Source organism: Suncus etruscus, chromosome 14 (genome assembly GCF_024139225.1).
Source record: "Suncus etruscus isolate mSunEtr1 chromosome 14, mSunEtr1.pri.cur, whole genome shotgun sequence".
Lineage (NCBI taxonomy): Eukaryota > Metazoa > Chordata > Mammalia > Eulipotyphla > Soricidae > Suncus > Suncus etruscus.
Window position 1 is genome coordinate 81,987,056 of NC_064861.1, and position 13,337 is coordinate 82,000,392.

Here is a 13,337-nt window from a genome sequence, read left to right on the forward strand (position 1 = left end):
TGCCTTGCATGCAGAAGGTTGGTGGTTCAAGTCCCGGCATCCCATATGGTCCTTGGAGCCTGCCAGGAGTGATTTCTGGGCATGAAGCCAGGAGTCACCCCTGAGCGCTGCCAGGTGTGACCCAAAAACCAAAAACCAAAAAAAAAAAAAAAAAAAGAAAAGAAAAGAAAAACCCAGAATCAAAATCAAGTCACTATTATTATATATTATTTGTATATAAATTAAAATTTTATAAAGTTTGAACTTTGGGAATCATGAAGGGTTAAATGGGAGGGTCTATTTCAATCTAATAAAGCTTTGGGAGCAGAAAGGAAAACATCAAGTTTCATGAGATACAGTTCTAAAAATGACAGTGGAAAAAGTCAGCATGACTCCAGGTCATCAGCCTTACCGAGAGAGATGAAGTGGCTGTAATTCTCCCACATCACATCCCTATATAAGTCCCTCTGAGCTGAGTCCAGGAATTCCCACTCTTCCTGTGAGAAGTCTATGGCTACGTCCTTGAACGTCACTGACCCCTGAGGACAGAATATAACTTGTAAAAAGTAATGAAAATTTCCTTAAATGAAAAGAGAAGAGATTGAGGATCACATTGCAGAGAGGGTCCAGGGCAGGGTGGTTTTTTTCTCTTTTGTTTTTGGGCCACATGTGGTGGCACTCAGGGATTACTCCTGGCTCTGTGCTCAGAAATTGCTCCTGGCAGGCTTGGGGACCATATGGGATGCCAGGATTCGAACCACTGTCTGTCCTGGGTTGACCGCGTGCAAGGCAAACGTCCTACTGCTGTACTACCTCTCTGGTCCACCCCTTCCCCAAGATTACATTTTTAGGGCCAGAGAGATAGCACAGCAGTAGGGCGTTTGTCTTGCAAGCTAGCCGACCCAAGATGAATGGTGGCTCGAATCCCGGCATTCCATATGGTCCCCTGAGCCTGACAGGAGTGACTTCTGAGCACAGAGCCAGCAGTAACCCCTGAGCACCTCCAAAGGGATCCCCAAGACCCACTAGAAGTGAATCCTGAACACCACTAGATATGAACCCCCAATACCCCAAATAAAATCAGTTAAACCAACAGTATATAAAAGCTTCTGTGGGACCGAAGAGATAGCACATTTGTAGGGCATTTGCCTTGCACGCAGCTGATCCAGGACAGATGATGGTTGGAATCCCAGTATCCCATATGGTCCCCTGAGCCTGCCAGGAGTGATTTCTGAGCATAGAACCAGGAGTAATCCCTGAGTACTGTCAGGTGTGGGCTCCCCAAAAACAAAATTCTGTGGGTTGTGACTCTACCTTACTTGCTGTACTATCTCCAGATCCCCAAGCAATCTTTCTTTTTTTTTCTTTATTTAAACATCTTGATTACAAATATGATTGTGATTAGGTTTCAGTCATGTAAAGAACACCCCCCTTCACCAGTGCAACATTCCCACCACCAACGTCCCAAATCTCCCTCCATCCCACCCCACCCCACCTGTACTCTACACAGGCTTTCCAGTTCCCTCATTCATTCACATGATTATGGTAGTTCTCAGTGTAGTTATTTCTATAACTGCACGCACCACTCTTTGTGGTGAGCTTCATGAAGTGAGCTGGAAGTTCCAGCCTTCCTCTCATTGTCTCTAAGGATTGTTGCAAAAATGACTTTTATTTTTATTATTTATTTTTTATTTTTTTTGGTTTTTGGGCCATACCCGGTGGTGCTCAGGGATTACTCCTGACTGTCTGCTCAGAAATAGCTCCTGGCAGGCTCGGGGGACCATATGGGACACCGGGATTCGAACCAACCACCTTTGGTCCTGGATCAGCTGCTTGCAAGGCAAATGCCGCTGTGCTATCTCTCCGGGCCCAACTTTTATTTTTCTTAAAACCCATAGATGAGTGAGACTATTCTGCATCTATCTCTCCCTCTGACTTATTTCACTCAGCATGATAGACTCCATGTACATCCATGTATAGGAAAATTTTATGACTTCATCTCTCCTGATGGCTGCATAATATTCCATTGTGTATATGTACCACAGTTTCTTTAGCCATTCATCTGTGGAAGGGCATCTTGGTTGTTTCCGGAGCCTGGCTATTATGAATAGTGCTGCAATAAATATAGGTGTGAGGAAGGGGTTTTTGTATTGTATCCCAAGCAATCTTTCTATTTTTTTTTTAACATTGCCAGAGCAATATTACAGTGGGTAGGGAGGTTTTCTTTGTTTGTTTGTTTTTGTTTGTTTTTTGGGTCACACCCAGCAGCACTCAGGGGCTACTCTGGCTCTATGCTCAGAAATTGCCCTCGGCATGCTCGGGGACATATGGGATGCCGGGAGGGATTCAAAACAATGACCTTCTGCATGCAAGGCAAATGCCTTACCTCCATGCTATCTCTCCGGCCCCAAGGGTAGGGAGTTTTGATTTGCACATGGCTGACCCAGATTAAATACTTGTCATCCCATGTGGTCCCTGAGCCCAACAGAAGTAGATTCCTAAGTGTAGTGCCAGGAATAACCTCGGGCAATGCCGGGTATGGCCCAAAACCAAAAAAGAAAAAAATAATTCTCATAAAAGTGCCAACACCTGGGGCCGGTAAGGTGGCGCTAGAGGTAAGGTGTCTGCCTTGCAAGTGCTAGCCAAGGAAGGACCGCAGTGTCCCATATGGTCCCCACAAGCCAGCGGCGATTTCTGAGTGCATAGCCAGGAGTAACCCCTGAGCGTCAAATGGGTGTTGCCCAAAAACCAAATAAAAAAAGTGCCAACACCCACATTTTGTTGCAATGCATTGAAAGCATTATACATCAATTTCAAATCTCCACCTTGATTCCAGTTCCTCCCAGTACTAAATGACGGTCCATGTGGACCAGTGCCCATAAGTATTTCACAGTCCCTTTTACTGAGTTCATTTGTTTCATTTGCTTTTTGTCATTTGCCCTAAGTTTTTCCAGTATTTTATCAACTTCTCCAAAACTCATTTTCCATTGGGCTAAACACATTACAGATACTAAGAATACATCTCCAACAAAAATTAAAAGGCAGGAATGGTTCCGCATGACATCACCTTTATCACTAGCGGGACCAAATTACATATCCCTTTACTTCTTACCTATATATATATATATAATTTTTTTTTTTTTTTTTTTTTTTTTGCCACATCTAGTGACGCTCAGGGGTTACACCTGGCTATGTGCTCAGAAATTGCTCCCGGCTTGGGGGACCATATGGGACGCCAGGGGATCAAACTGTGGTCCATCCTAGGACAGCCACTTGCAAAGCAAACACCCTACTGCTGTGCCACTGTTCTGGCCCCTTTTTTTTTTTTTTTTGGTTTTTGGTTTTTGGGTCACACCCAGCGGTGCTCAGGGGTTACTCCTGGCTGTCTGCTCAGAAATAGCTCCTGGCAGGCATGGGGGACCATATGGGACACTGGGATTCGAACCAACCACCTTTGGTCCTGGATTGGCTGCTTGCAAGGCAAACTCCGCTGTGCTATCTCTCCGGGCCCTGTTCTGGCCCCTTACGTACACTTTTAAATAGATGATAGCTGGAATGTAACATGAGTTCTGCAAAATAAAAAAATTTTTTTTTGTTTTTTGGGCCACACATGGGGGTGCTCAGGGGTTACTCCTGGCTGTCTGCTCAGAAATAGCTCCTGGCAGGCATGGGGGACCATATGGGACACCAGGATTCGAACCAACCACCTTAGGTCCTGGATTGGCTGCTTGCAAGCAAACACTGCTGTGCTATCTTGCAAAATAAATTTTGTTTTGAAAAAAAAAAAAGAGAAAAAAATCAACAACAAAAAATCTGCAAGGGAGCCAGGAGACAGTATAGCAGGTAAGGTTCAATTCTTTTTTTTTATTTGTTTGTTTTTGTTTTTGGGTCACACCTGGCAGTACTGAGGGGTTACTCCTGGCTCTATGCTCAGAAATTGCTCCTGGCAGGCTGGGGGGACCATATGGGATGCTGGGATTCAAACCACCGTCCTTCTGCATGCAAGGCAAACGCCTTACTTCCATGCTATCTCTCTGGCCCCGGGTTCAATTCTTGTCATCACATGGTCCCTTGAGCATTGGTAGATGAAGCCCTGGAAAGGCCTCCAGAAATTCAGGGCCCGAGCAGCATTGCACCCTCAGCTTCATGCACTCATGGCCCAAATGGATAAGAATCAGAGGAGAGGCATCCTGGTCCCATTCTACTTGGAAAGGCTCTCCCTAAAATAAGCTGGGAACTACAGGATTTCATCTGATATTCTAAAGATAGATAAAATTAATTCATGCTCAAAGTTATAGTAATAAATACTCTTTTTTTTGTGTTGGTGCTGCTGTTGGGTGGGTCATGAAGTGGTAGGGGTAAAATCTGGGGCCTGGGCTGAAGCCATATAACTGCAGATAGGGCATTTGCCTTGCACAAAGCCAACCTGGGTTCAATCCCCAGCACTCCCTAAGGTCTCCTGAGTCCACCAGGAACAACTCCTGAGCATAGAACCAGGAGAAAACCCTAAGCACAGCTGGATGTGTCCCAAAAGCAAAAAAAAGATTTTAGGGCCCAGAGAGATAGAACAGTGGTGTTTGCCTTGTAAGCAGCCGATCCAGGACCAAAGGTGGTTGGTTCGAATCCGGTGTCCCATATGGTCCCCTGTGTGCCTGCCAGGAGCTATTTCTGAGCAGGAGTAACCCCTGAGCACAGCCGGGTGTGGCCCAAAAACCAAAAAAAAAAAAGAAAGAAGATTTTATAGGTGAAAATTATGACAAAAAGGAAGGTGACACAGATAAGAACCTGAGCTATGGGCCCGGAGAGATAGCACAGCGGTGTTTGCCTTGCAAGCAGCTGATCCAGGACCAAAGGTGGTTGGTTCGAATTCCGGTGTCCCTTATGGTCCCCCGTGCCTGCCAGCAGCTATTTCTGAGCAGACAGCCAGGAATAACCCCTGAGCAATGCCGGGTGTGGCCCAAAACAAAAACAAAAACAAAAAAAAGAACCTGAGCTATTTGCCTGACCTTCCATAGAAATGAGAGGAATTGGAGTCAGGTCTTGGGGGCTGGAGTTCTGCTAAAGAGAAAATTTCGAGGGCCCGGAGAGATAGCACAGCGGCATTTGCCTTGCAAAGCAGCCTATCCAGGACCAAAGGTGGTTGGTTCGAATCCCGGTGTCCCATATGGTCCCCCGTGCCTGCCAGGAGCTATTTCTGAGCAGACAGCCAGGAGTAACCCCTGAGCAACGCCGGGTGTGGCCCCAAAAAAAAAACAAAAACAAAAAAAAAAAAAAAAAAAGAGAAAATTTCGAGATAAGAAATGAGTAGGTCTACATGACCCCCAAACTGACAATATTTCACAAAGGAGAATCATTAACTTACATGGGCCATGGTTTCCAGCTACAAGAATCGATCAGACCTTATTGAATTTCCTCTGCTGAGTTCAGAGAAGTCAGATCTAGAAGGGATTAAAAAAAAAGGAAGTCTTCAAACCAGATGTTCCTTAGCTCCCAAAAGGATTTATACTCATGTGAGCTTTATTGCTTCCTCAATATTCTTCCCCACCACTCAGACCCACACAAACTGGAGGAGAGGACAGGGACCAATGAGAAATATGAACCCTGAAGAACTCAAATGAACAGTGATGACAGATGCCAAGAGACTTTTTCTTTTTCTCTTTTTTTTTTTTTTTGGGGGGGGGGGGTGGTGGTTTACACCAGCAGCACTCAGGGGTTTCTCCTGGCTCTGCACTCAGAAATGGCTTCTGGCTGGCTGGGGGGCCCATATGGGATGTCAGGATTCAAACCACCATCTGGCCTGAGTCAGCTGCGTGCAAGGCAAGCAAATGCCCTACTGCTGTGCTGTCTCTCCGGCCCCCATTTTTTTTTTTTTTAGATGCCAAGAGACTTTACAGGAGAATTGTTTTTTGTTTTGGGGTCACACCCAGCAGTGCTCAAGGTTTACGCCCCATAATTAACAAGGTTACCGGGAAATAGACAGTCACTTCATCAAAGTGAGAAGCAATAACTCCAAAATTCCAAATATCCTGTGACCTAGAAACATTACATCTGGGATATGTGGACATGGAGGCATGTATATTTTTTGGATATGTGTTCATATGGTATAAAGATGCATGTACAGGTTGTTAAATACTGAACAAGGTTTAAAAAAAAACTTTGTCCTTTGGCTGAGAAATGGTTAAATGAGCTATCCTACATAGTTATACCACTAGAAACAATGGGGTGGGCCTTGCAGAAGGGATTAGCATTGAAAAATTATATATCTGAAACTTAATGTGGCTGGAGGGATAAGACAGCAGGCAAAGTGTTTGACATTCATACACCTGACCTGGGTTCAATCTTGGATACCACATAAAGATCCTCTGAATCCCACCAGGAATGATCTCTGGGTGAAGACCCAAGAAGAAGACCTAAAAATACTGAATATGCCTCACCCCCTCAAAAAACGGACATTTGGGGCTGGAGCAATAGCACAGCAGGTAGTGTGTTTGCCTTGCAGATTTCCAACCTGGGCTTGATCCCCAGCATCCCATATGGTTCCCCAACCCTGCCAGGAGTAATTTCTGAGTGTAGAGTCAGGAGTAATGCCTAAGCGCTGCTGGCTGTGGCCTCCAAATAAACAAGCAGGAAAAAAAGGTGATGTGAGGATGGGAAGACAGTACAGTGGGGTAGGGGTCCTGCCTTTTACCCAGTCCACCTGGGTTCAATCCTTGGCGTCCCATATGGTTCCTCGAGCACCATCAGGAGTGATCCCTGAGTGCAGAGCCAGGAATAATTCCTGAGTACTGCCAGGTGTGGCCCCAAAACAAAAAAAAAGGGTGATGTCCTAAATTTGATAAAATGCATGAAGCCAATGTATTAAAAGTAGATAGAAAGATTTACTCTGTTATCAGTGGGACCCCACAAAATCAGATGTTCTTTTGCTAATCTTTCTGGATTTTCAACATATGTATAACATAGTGTAGCTAGCTTTTTCTTAAACATCTGTTGAGCAGCTATTGTCTGTCAGGTACTGTGTTAGACAATTGAAATATATTATTAGTTGATATACATTTGATTGATCTTGCTTTAGGGCTAAGCCCAGCAGTGCTCAGGGGTTATTCTGGCCCTAGTTACTATATTATATATATATTGGTTATTGGGCACAACCCGTGACACTCAGAGGTTACTCCTGGCTATGTGTTCAGAAATCGCTCTTGGCTTGGGGGACCATATGGGACGCTGGGGGATCGAACTGTAGTCCGTCCTAGGTTAGCATGTGCAAGGCAGACGCCCTACCGCTGTCCCCACCGCTCCAGCCCATACTAATTATTCCTTTTGTTCTGTTTGGTGTCACACACAACTACCTGGGATAAAGCTGGGTTGCTTGAATGTAACATGCCTTACCTGCTGTCCTATCAAATGAACCCCAGAGTTCCTATATTTTATTTTTATTGGTCTTTGAGCCACAACCAGTGGTGCTTAGGGGTAATTCCTGGCTCTGCACTCAGGAATTAATCTTGGTGGGCTTAAGAGACCATATGGGATGCTAGGGATCAAACCTATGATGGCCACATGCAAGGGAAGTGACCTAGCCGCTATGCTGTCTCTCCAACTCCCTATATGTTAGCATGAAGAGATACCTTATTGGTTGCATGAAGATTAGCTATATATATATATATATATATATAAAATCATTTTGATATATATATATATATATGTTCCTGTCAAAATGATTTTTTGTTTTTGTTTTTTTTTTTTGGCTTTGGGCCATACCTGGTGACGCTCAGGGGTTACTCCTGGCTATGCGCTCAGAAGTTGCTCCTGGCTTGGGGGACCTTATGGGACGCCGGGGGATGGAACTGCAGTCCGTCCTAGGCTAGTGCAGGCAAGGCAGGCACCTCACCTCTAGCACCACCGCGCCGGCCCCCAAAATGATTTTTTGATTTGTGATTTGGGGGTCACACCCAACAGTGCTTAGAACTAACTCCCGATTTTGCACTTAAGGATCACTCCTGACAGGACTGCAGCAAGCATTTAATTGTCTATACTATCTTTGCAGCTCCCCAAATGATTATATTAACAAATGAATTCTTAGGAATGTTAAATATGCATTTTTCTATATAACTGTATTCACTTATTAGTTAGGTAATGTTATTACAACAAAATAAATTTTCCCATGTATTCTGGACATTTCTATTGTGTATATAATTTATTACTTTTATTTTTGCTTTAAGGGTTACATCTGTCAATATTCAAGGGTTATTCCTGGCTCTGCCCTGAGGAATACTCATGTAGATGCTTGGGGAACATATAGGATGTTGGGGATCAAACCTGGGTTGACTGTATGCAAATCAAGTGTCCCACCTGCTCCAGCCCTGAATTAGTTAATTTCAGACCAAGAAAATAGTACCTATTTGGTTTTGAATTGCTGGTATTTTGTGGCTATATAGTTTTATTTAAAGATAAATAACGCAGGGCTGGAGAGATAGCACAGCGGTAAGGCGTTTGCCTTAGATGCAGAAGGATGGTGGTTCGAATCCCGGCATCCCATATGGTCCCCTGAGCCTGCCAGGAGCGATTTCTGAGCATAGAGCCATAGTAACCCCTGAGCACTGCCGGGTGTGACCCAGAAAAAAAAAATAAAGATAAATAACTCTTTTGCTCCTGGTGAGGGGAGGTTTTGGAGGGGAGAGGGAGAGACAGAGAGTAGGGTCACTTCTGGCAGTGCTCAGGGAATTATGGGATACTGGGATAAAACTAGGACTGTGATATGCTCACCCAGTTACCTCTTCAGCTCTAACAAATACACATTTAATAAATCAACATCATCACTGATACTACAGATTCTGTCCTCAAAATTAAGAAAATTCCCTTCTGCTCTTTTTCTCTCTTCCATAAAAATTTTGAGCTTGGGGGCCAGAGCCATGGCACAAGCGATAAGGTGTCTGCCTTGCATGCGCTAGCCTAGGACGGACCATGGTTCAATTCCCCAGCGTCCCATATGGTCCCCCAAGCCAGGAGCAATTTCTGAGCGCATAGCCAAGAGTAACCCCAAAGCATCACCGGATGTGGCTGAAAAAACAAAAAAATATTTTTTTGAGCTTGTTTCTTTTTTATAATGCTAATAAATTTCAAAGCATATCTGTGATAGGAGATTAACAAAAATTAACCAAAGGGAGACATATAGATAGTTGAAGCAAATGTAGCAAATTCCTCATCATTTCTAGGACCAAGGAGACAGCTCAACTGTGAAAGCATAAACCTAGGGATTAAACTCAAGGCTGTGTGTTCAATCCCTTGTCCCACATGTCTCCTTAAGCACTACCAAATATAGCCCTGATGCCCCAGAGCACTACCAGTTAGTGAGAAACACTATACTACCAAGCCAAAGCGCCAAATCTTCAGGCCTGAAGCATCAAAAGGTCCAGAATCAGTAGGAGTGTACCCTATTAAAAAAAAAAATATTCAGGACTAGAGAGATAATACAGCAGGTAGGGTGCTTTTCTTGCACAAGGTTGACCCAAGTTTGAGCCCTGATCCTTCCTATGGACCTGAACCCAGGACTAGCCCTGATCCTAAGTGCAGAATCAGGAGTAAGCCCTGAGCATTGCCAGGTGTGTCCCCCCCCACCATGTCCTAGTGATGTAGGAGATAAGAGAAAATAGAACTAGGACAGGTCGGAGAGATGGCATGGAGGTAAAGCATTTGCCTTGCATGCAGAAGGACGGTGGTTTGAATCCCGGCATCCCATATGGTCCCCCAAGCTTGCCAAAAGTGATTTCTGAGCATAGAGCCAGGAGTAACCCCTGAGCGCTGCTGGGTATGACCCAAAAACAAAAACAAAACAAAACAAAAAAATAGAACTAAGACATAATAGTCATAATTAAACTTACTGTGTGTCAAGCATTATCTAAATACTTCCAAAATATTAATCTATCACTTCAGATGAACAGTAGGTACTATTATTATCCTTTTAGAGATTAAGGAACTCTGGAACAAAGACAAATAATAAATTCACTCAACCAAGTCCATTAAAATTGTAAGTGACAAATTTAGATTTTTTTTTTTTTTTTGGTTTTTGGGCCACACCCGTTGATGCTCAGGGATTACTCTTAGCTATGAGCTCAGAAATCACTCCTGGCTTGGGGGGACCATATGGGAAGCCGGGGGGATCAAACCAAGGTCCGTCCTAGGCTAGTGCTTGCAAGGCAAACGCCTTATACCTCTAGCACCACCACTCTGTCCCTCCTCTCTTTTAGGATTTAATTCTGGTAAATTAGGTTCTTTCTTTTTTTTTTTCTTTTCTTTTTTCTTTTTTTTTTTTTTCTGTTTTCTCTTTCTGAGAGGGGAGAGAGAAGAGGAGAGAGGGGAGAGAGGAGAGGAGACAGGGGAGAGGGGAGAGGATGAGAGAGGGGAAAGGAGAGAGGAGAGGAGAGGGGAGAGAGAAGAGAGAGGAGAGGAGAGAGGGGAGAGAGAAAAGAGGAGAGGGGAGAGAGGAGAGGAGAGAGGGGAGAGGATGGGAGAGGATGGGAGAGGGGAAAGGAGAGGGGAGAGAGAAGAGGAGAGGAGAGAGGGGAGAGAGGAGAGGAGAAAGGGGAGAGGGGAGAGGATGGGAGAGGGGAAAGGAGGGAGGAGAGGAGAGGGGAGAGAGAAGAGGAGAGAGGGGAGAGAGGAGAGGAGAGAGGGGCGAGGGGAGAGGATGGATCGTAAATTAGGTTCTTAACCCATATTGACACTATGATAAGCTGCCTCTCAAAAAACCATATACAGATCTGGTTTAAAATAAATTCATGCCATCAAAAAGTTGAACGCGGGCCAGAGAGATAGCATAGTGGTAAGGCGTTTGCCTAAGACGCAGAAGGACAGTGATTCAAATTCTGGCATCCCATATGGTCCCCCGAGCCTGCCAGGAGCGATTTCTGAGCATGGAGCCAGGAGTGACCTCTGAGTGCTGCCGGGTGTGACCCAAAAACCAAAAAATAAAAAATAAAAAAAATAAAAAGTTGAATGCACTCAAACTTATTATCTCTACTAGCCCCTTTCCTATTAACACTGACATTACTGTTAAAAATCACATTACCAGGGCCGGGAAGGTGGTGCTAGAGGTAAGGTGTCTGCCTTGCAAGCGCTAGCGTAGGACGGACCGCGGTTCGATCCCCCGGTGTCCCATATTGGTCTCCCCAGACAAGGGCGATTTCTGAGCGCATAGCCAGGAGTAACCCCAGAGTGTGAAATGGGTGTGGCCCAAAAACCAAAAAAAAAAAAAAAATTACATTACCACTCCTTCAAAACTTCATAAGTAGAAGATCCCCTTACCATCTCTGCTTTATTGATGTTTGGGGGAGCCATAGCTGGCAGTAAAAGAGGAAGCCTCAAATTCTCCTTGCCTCTGAGCGCTGCCGGGTGTGACCCAAAAACAAAAAACAAAAACAAAAAACAAAAAAGAGGCTATTTTAGCTGACTCTATTTCACACTTTATTTTTGGGGGTGGGGTTGGGGGAGGGTTTGGGTCCACCCGGAACTGCTCAGGGGTCACTCCTGGTGCTCAGAAATCGCTCCTGGCAGGTTCGGGGGACCATGTGGGATGCCAGGATTCGAACCACCGTCTTTCTGCATCTAAGGCAAACGCCTTACCACTGTGCTATCTCTCCGGCCCCTATTCCACACTTTAAACATCACTGAAAAATCTGAAGTTAGCAATTCCCTAAGATCCTAAATTCTGGCCAAGATCTTAGGCTCACCAGAAACAGACATAATGGTCAATACCTAAAATATGATTAGGGGCCACAGAGATAGCAAGGAGGTAAGGCGTTTGCCTTGCATGAAGAAGGACGGTGGTTCAAATCCCGGCATCCATATGGTTACCCATGCCTGCCAGGGGCGATTTCTGAGCATAGAACCAGGAGTAACCCCTGAGCGCTGCCAGGTGTGACCCAAAAACCAAAACCCAAAAAGAAAAGATCAAATATAATCCAAGAGCTAAATCTGCCAGAACACTTTGTACGATCCTTGCATTCTCTATAATACTCTTGTCACTTGGCAAGTAACAGAAACCTAGTTTTCCTATTAAAAAAAAAACATAAAACAAGGGGTCAAAAAGATAGCATGGAGGTAGGGCATCTGCCTTGCATGCAGGTGGACGGTGGTTCGAATCCTGACATCCCATATGGTTCCCGAGCTTGCCAGGAGCGATTTTTGAGCGCATAGCCAGAAGTACCTGAGAGTTGCCAGATGTGACCCAAACCCCATCCCCCACCAAATTGAAGAAACCGGGAACCATGGATGAACACAGAGACCCGCTGTCACCATTAGTAGTCATTAGTAGTGCTCAGGGTTTACTTCTGGCTCTGTGCTCAGGGATCACTCCTAGAGGAGTTTGGGGCATCCCTATGTGATGCTTAAAATTTTAAAGCGAGGGGCCGGGTAGGTGGCGCTGGAGGTAAGGTGTCTGCCTTGCAAGCGCTAGCCAAGGAAGGACCTCGGTTCGATCCCCCGGCGTCCCATATGGTCCACCCAAGCCAGGGGCGATTTCTGAGCACATAGCCAGGAGTAACCCCTGAGCGTCAAACGGGTGTGGCCCAAAAACCAAAAAAAAAAAAAAAAATTTTAAAGCGGATTGGCTGCATTTAAGGACAGCATTTGAACCCCTGTAATATCTCCAGTCCCTACCTCTGCATCTCAGCTCAGAGCAATAGAAAGCAAAGAAGCTACCCATCAATGTAATCTCAACCAATCAGACTGAATTTTAACTGATTGCATAAGGCTTATCTGCTATTTATTCAAATGATTAGAAACAGCTCACAGAGGAATTAACTGTCAAAGATTCATGCAAATTCACACTGGAGAGAATCTTGTGTGTGCTTTTTATTTTCCTTTTTTTTTTTTTAAAGAAGGGAACCATTTTGTTTATTTTGGTTTTGGGGTCACACCCGTTGGTGCTCAGGGGTTACTTCTGGCTCTGCGCTCAGATAATACTCCTGGCAGGCATGGGGGACCATATGGGATGCTGGGATTTGAACCACCATCCGTCCTGGATAGGCTGCGTGCAAGGCAAATGCCCTACAGCTATGCTCTCTTTCTGGCCCCTCATGTGAGCCATGTTAAAGTGTCCCCCGTCCATCCTCAACACCAGCTCCATCATTCACCAGGGAAAGGAGACAAAAAGCTCCAAGTCAATGGATAAGCTAGTCTAAAAGCCCCTGTGACAAAATGTCGTGTAACAAAATTTAATTAAAAAATATTTTTCCAGGCCGGAGCACTGGCGCAAGCGGTAGGGCACTTGCACACGCTAACCTAGGATGGACCACGATTCGATCCCCCTGCGTCCCTTTTGGTCCCCCAAGCCAGGAGGACATAGTCAGGAGTCACCCCTGAGC

The 13,337-nt window shown here is 45.0% G+C and overlaps 1 protein-coding gene across 2 annotated transcripts in view; it reads right to left on the reverse strand.

The window, feature by feature from the left end:
* LOC126027581 (zinc finger protein 14 homolog) overlaps window positions 1-13,337 on the reverse strand; it is a 59,071-nt gene that overhangs the window by 7,024 nt on the left and 38,710 nt on the right. For both annotated transcript variants that reach the window (XM_049786562.1, XM_049786561.1), the window contains exons 1-2: window positions 5,342-5,418; window positions 392-518 (exon numbers count right to left, since the gene is read on the reverse strand). In XM_049786562.1, the coding sequence (XP_049642519.1) occupies window positions 392-518; window positions 5,342-5,350 (136 nt within the window). In that variant the 5' untranslated portion in view covers window positions 5,351-5,418. Of the gene's footprint in view, window positions 1-391; window positions 519-5,341 lie in introns of those variants that run through there.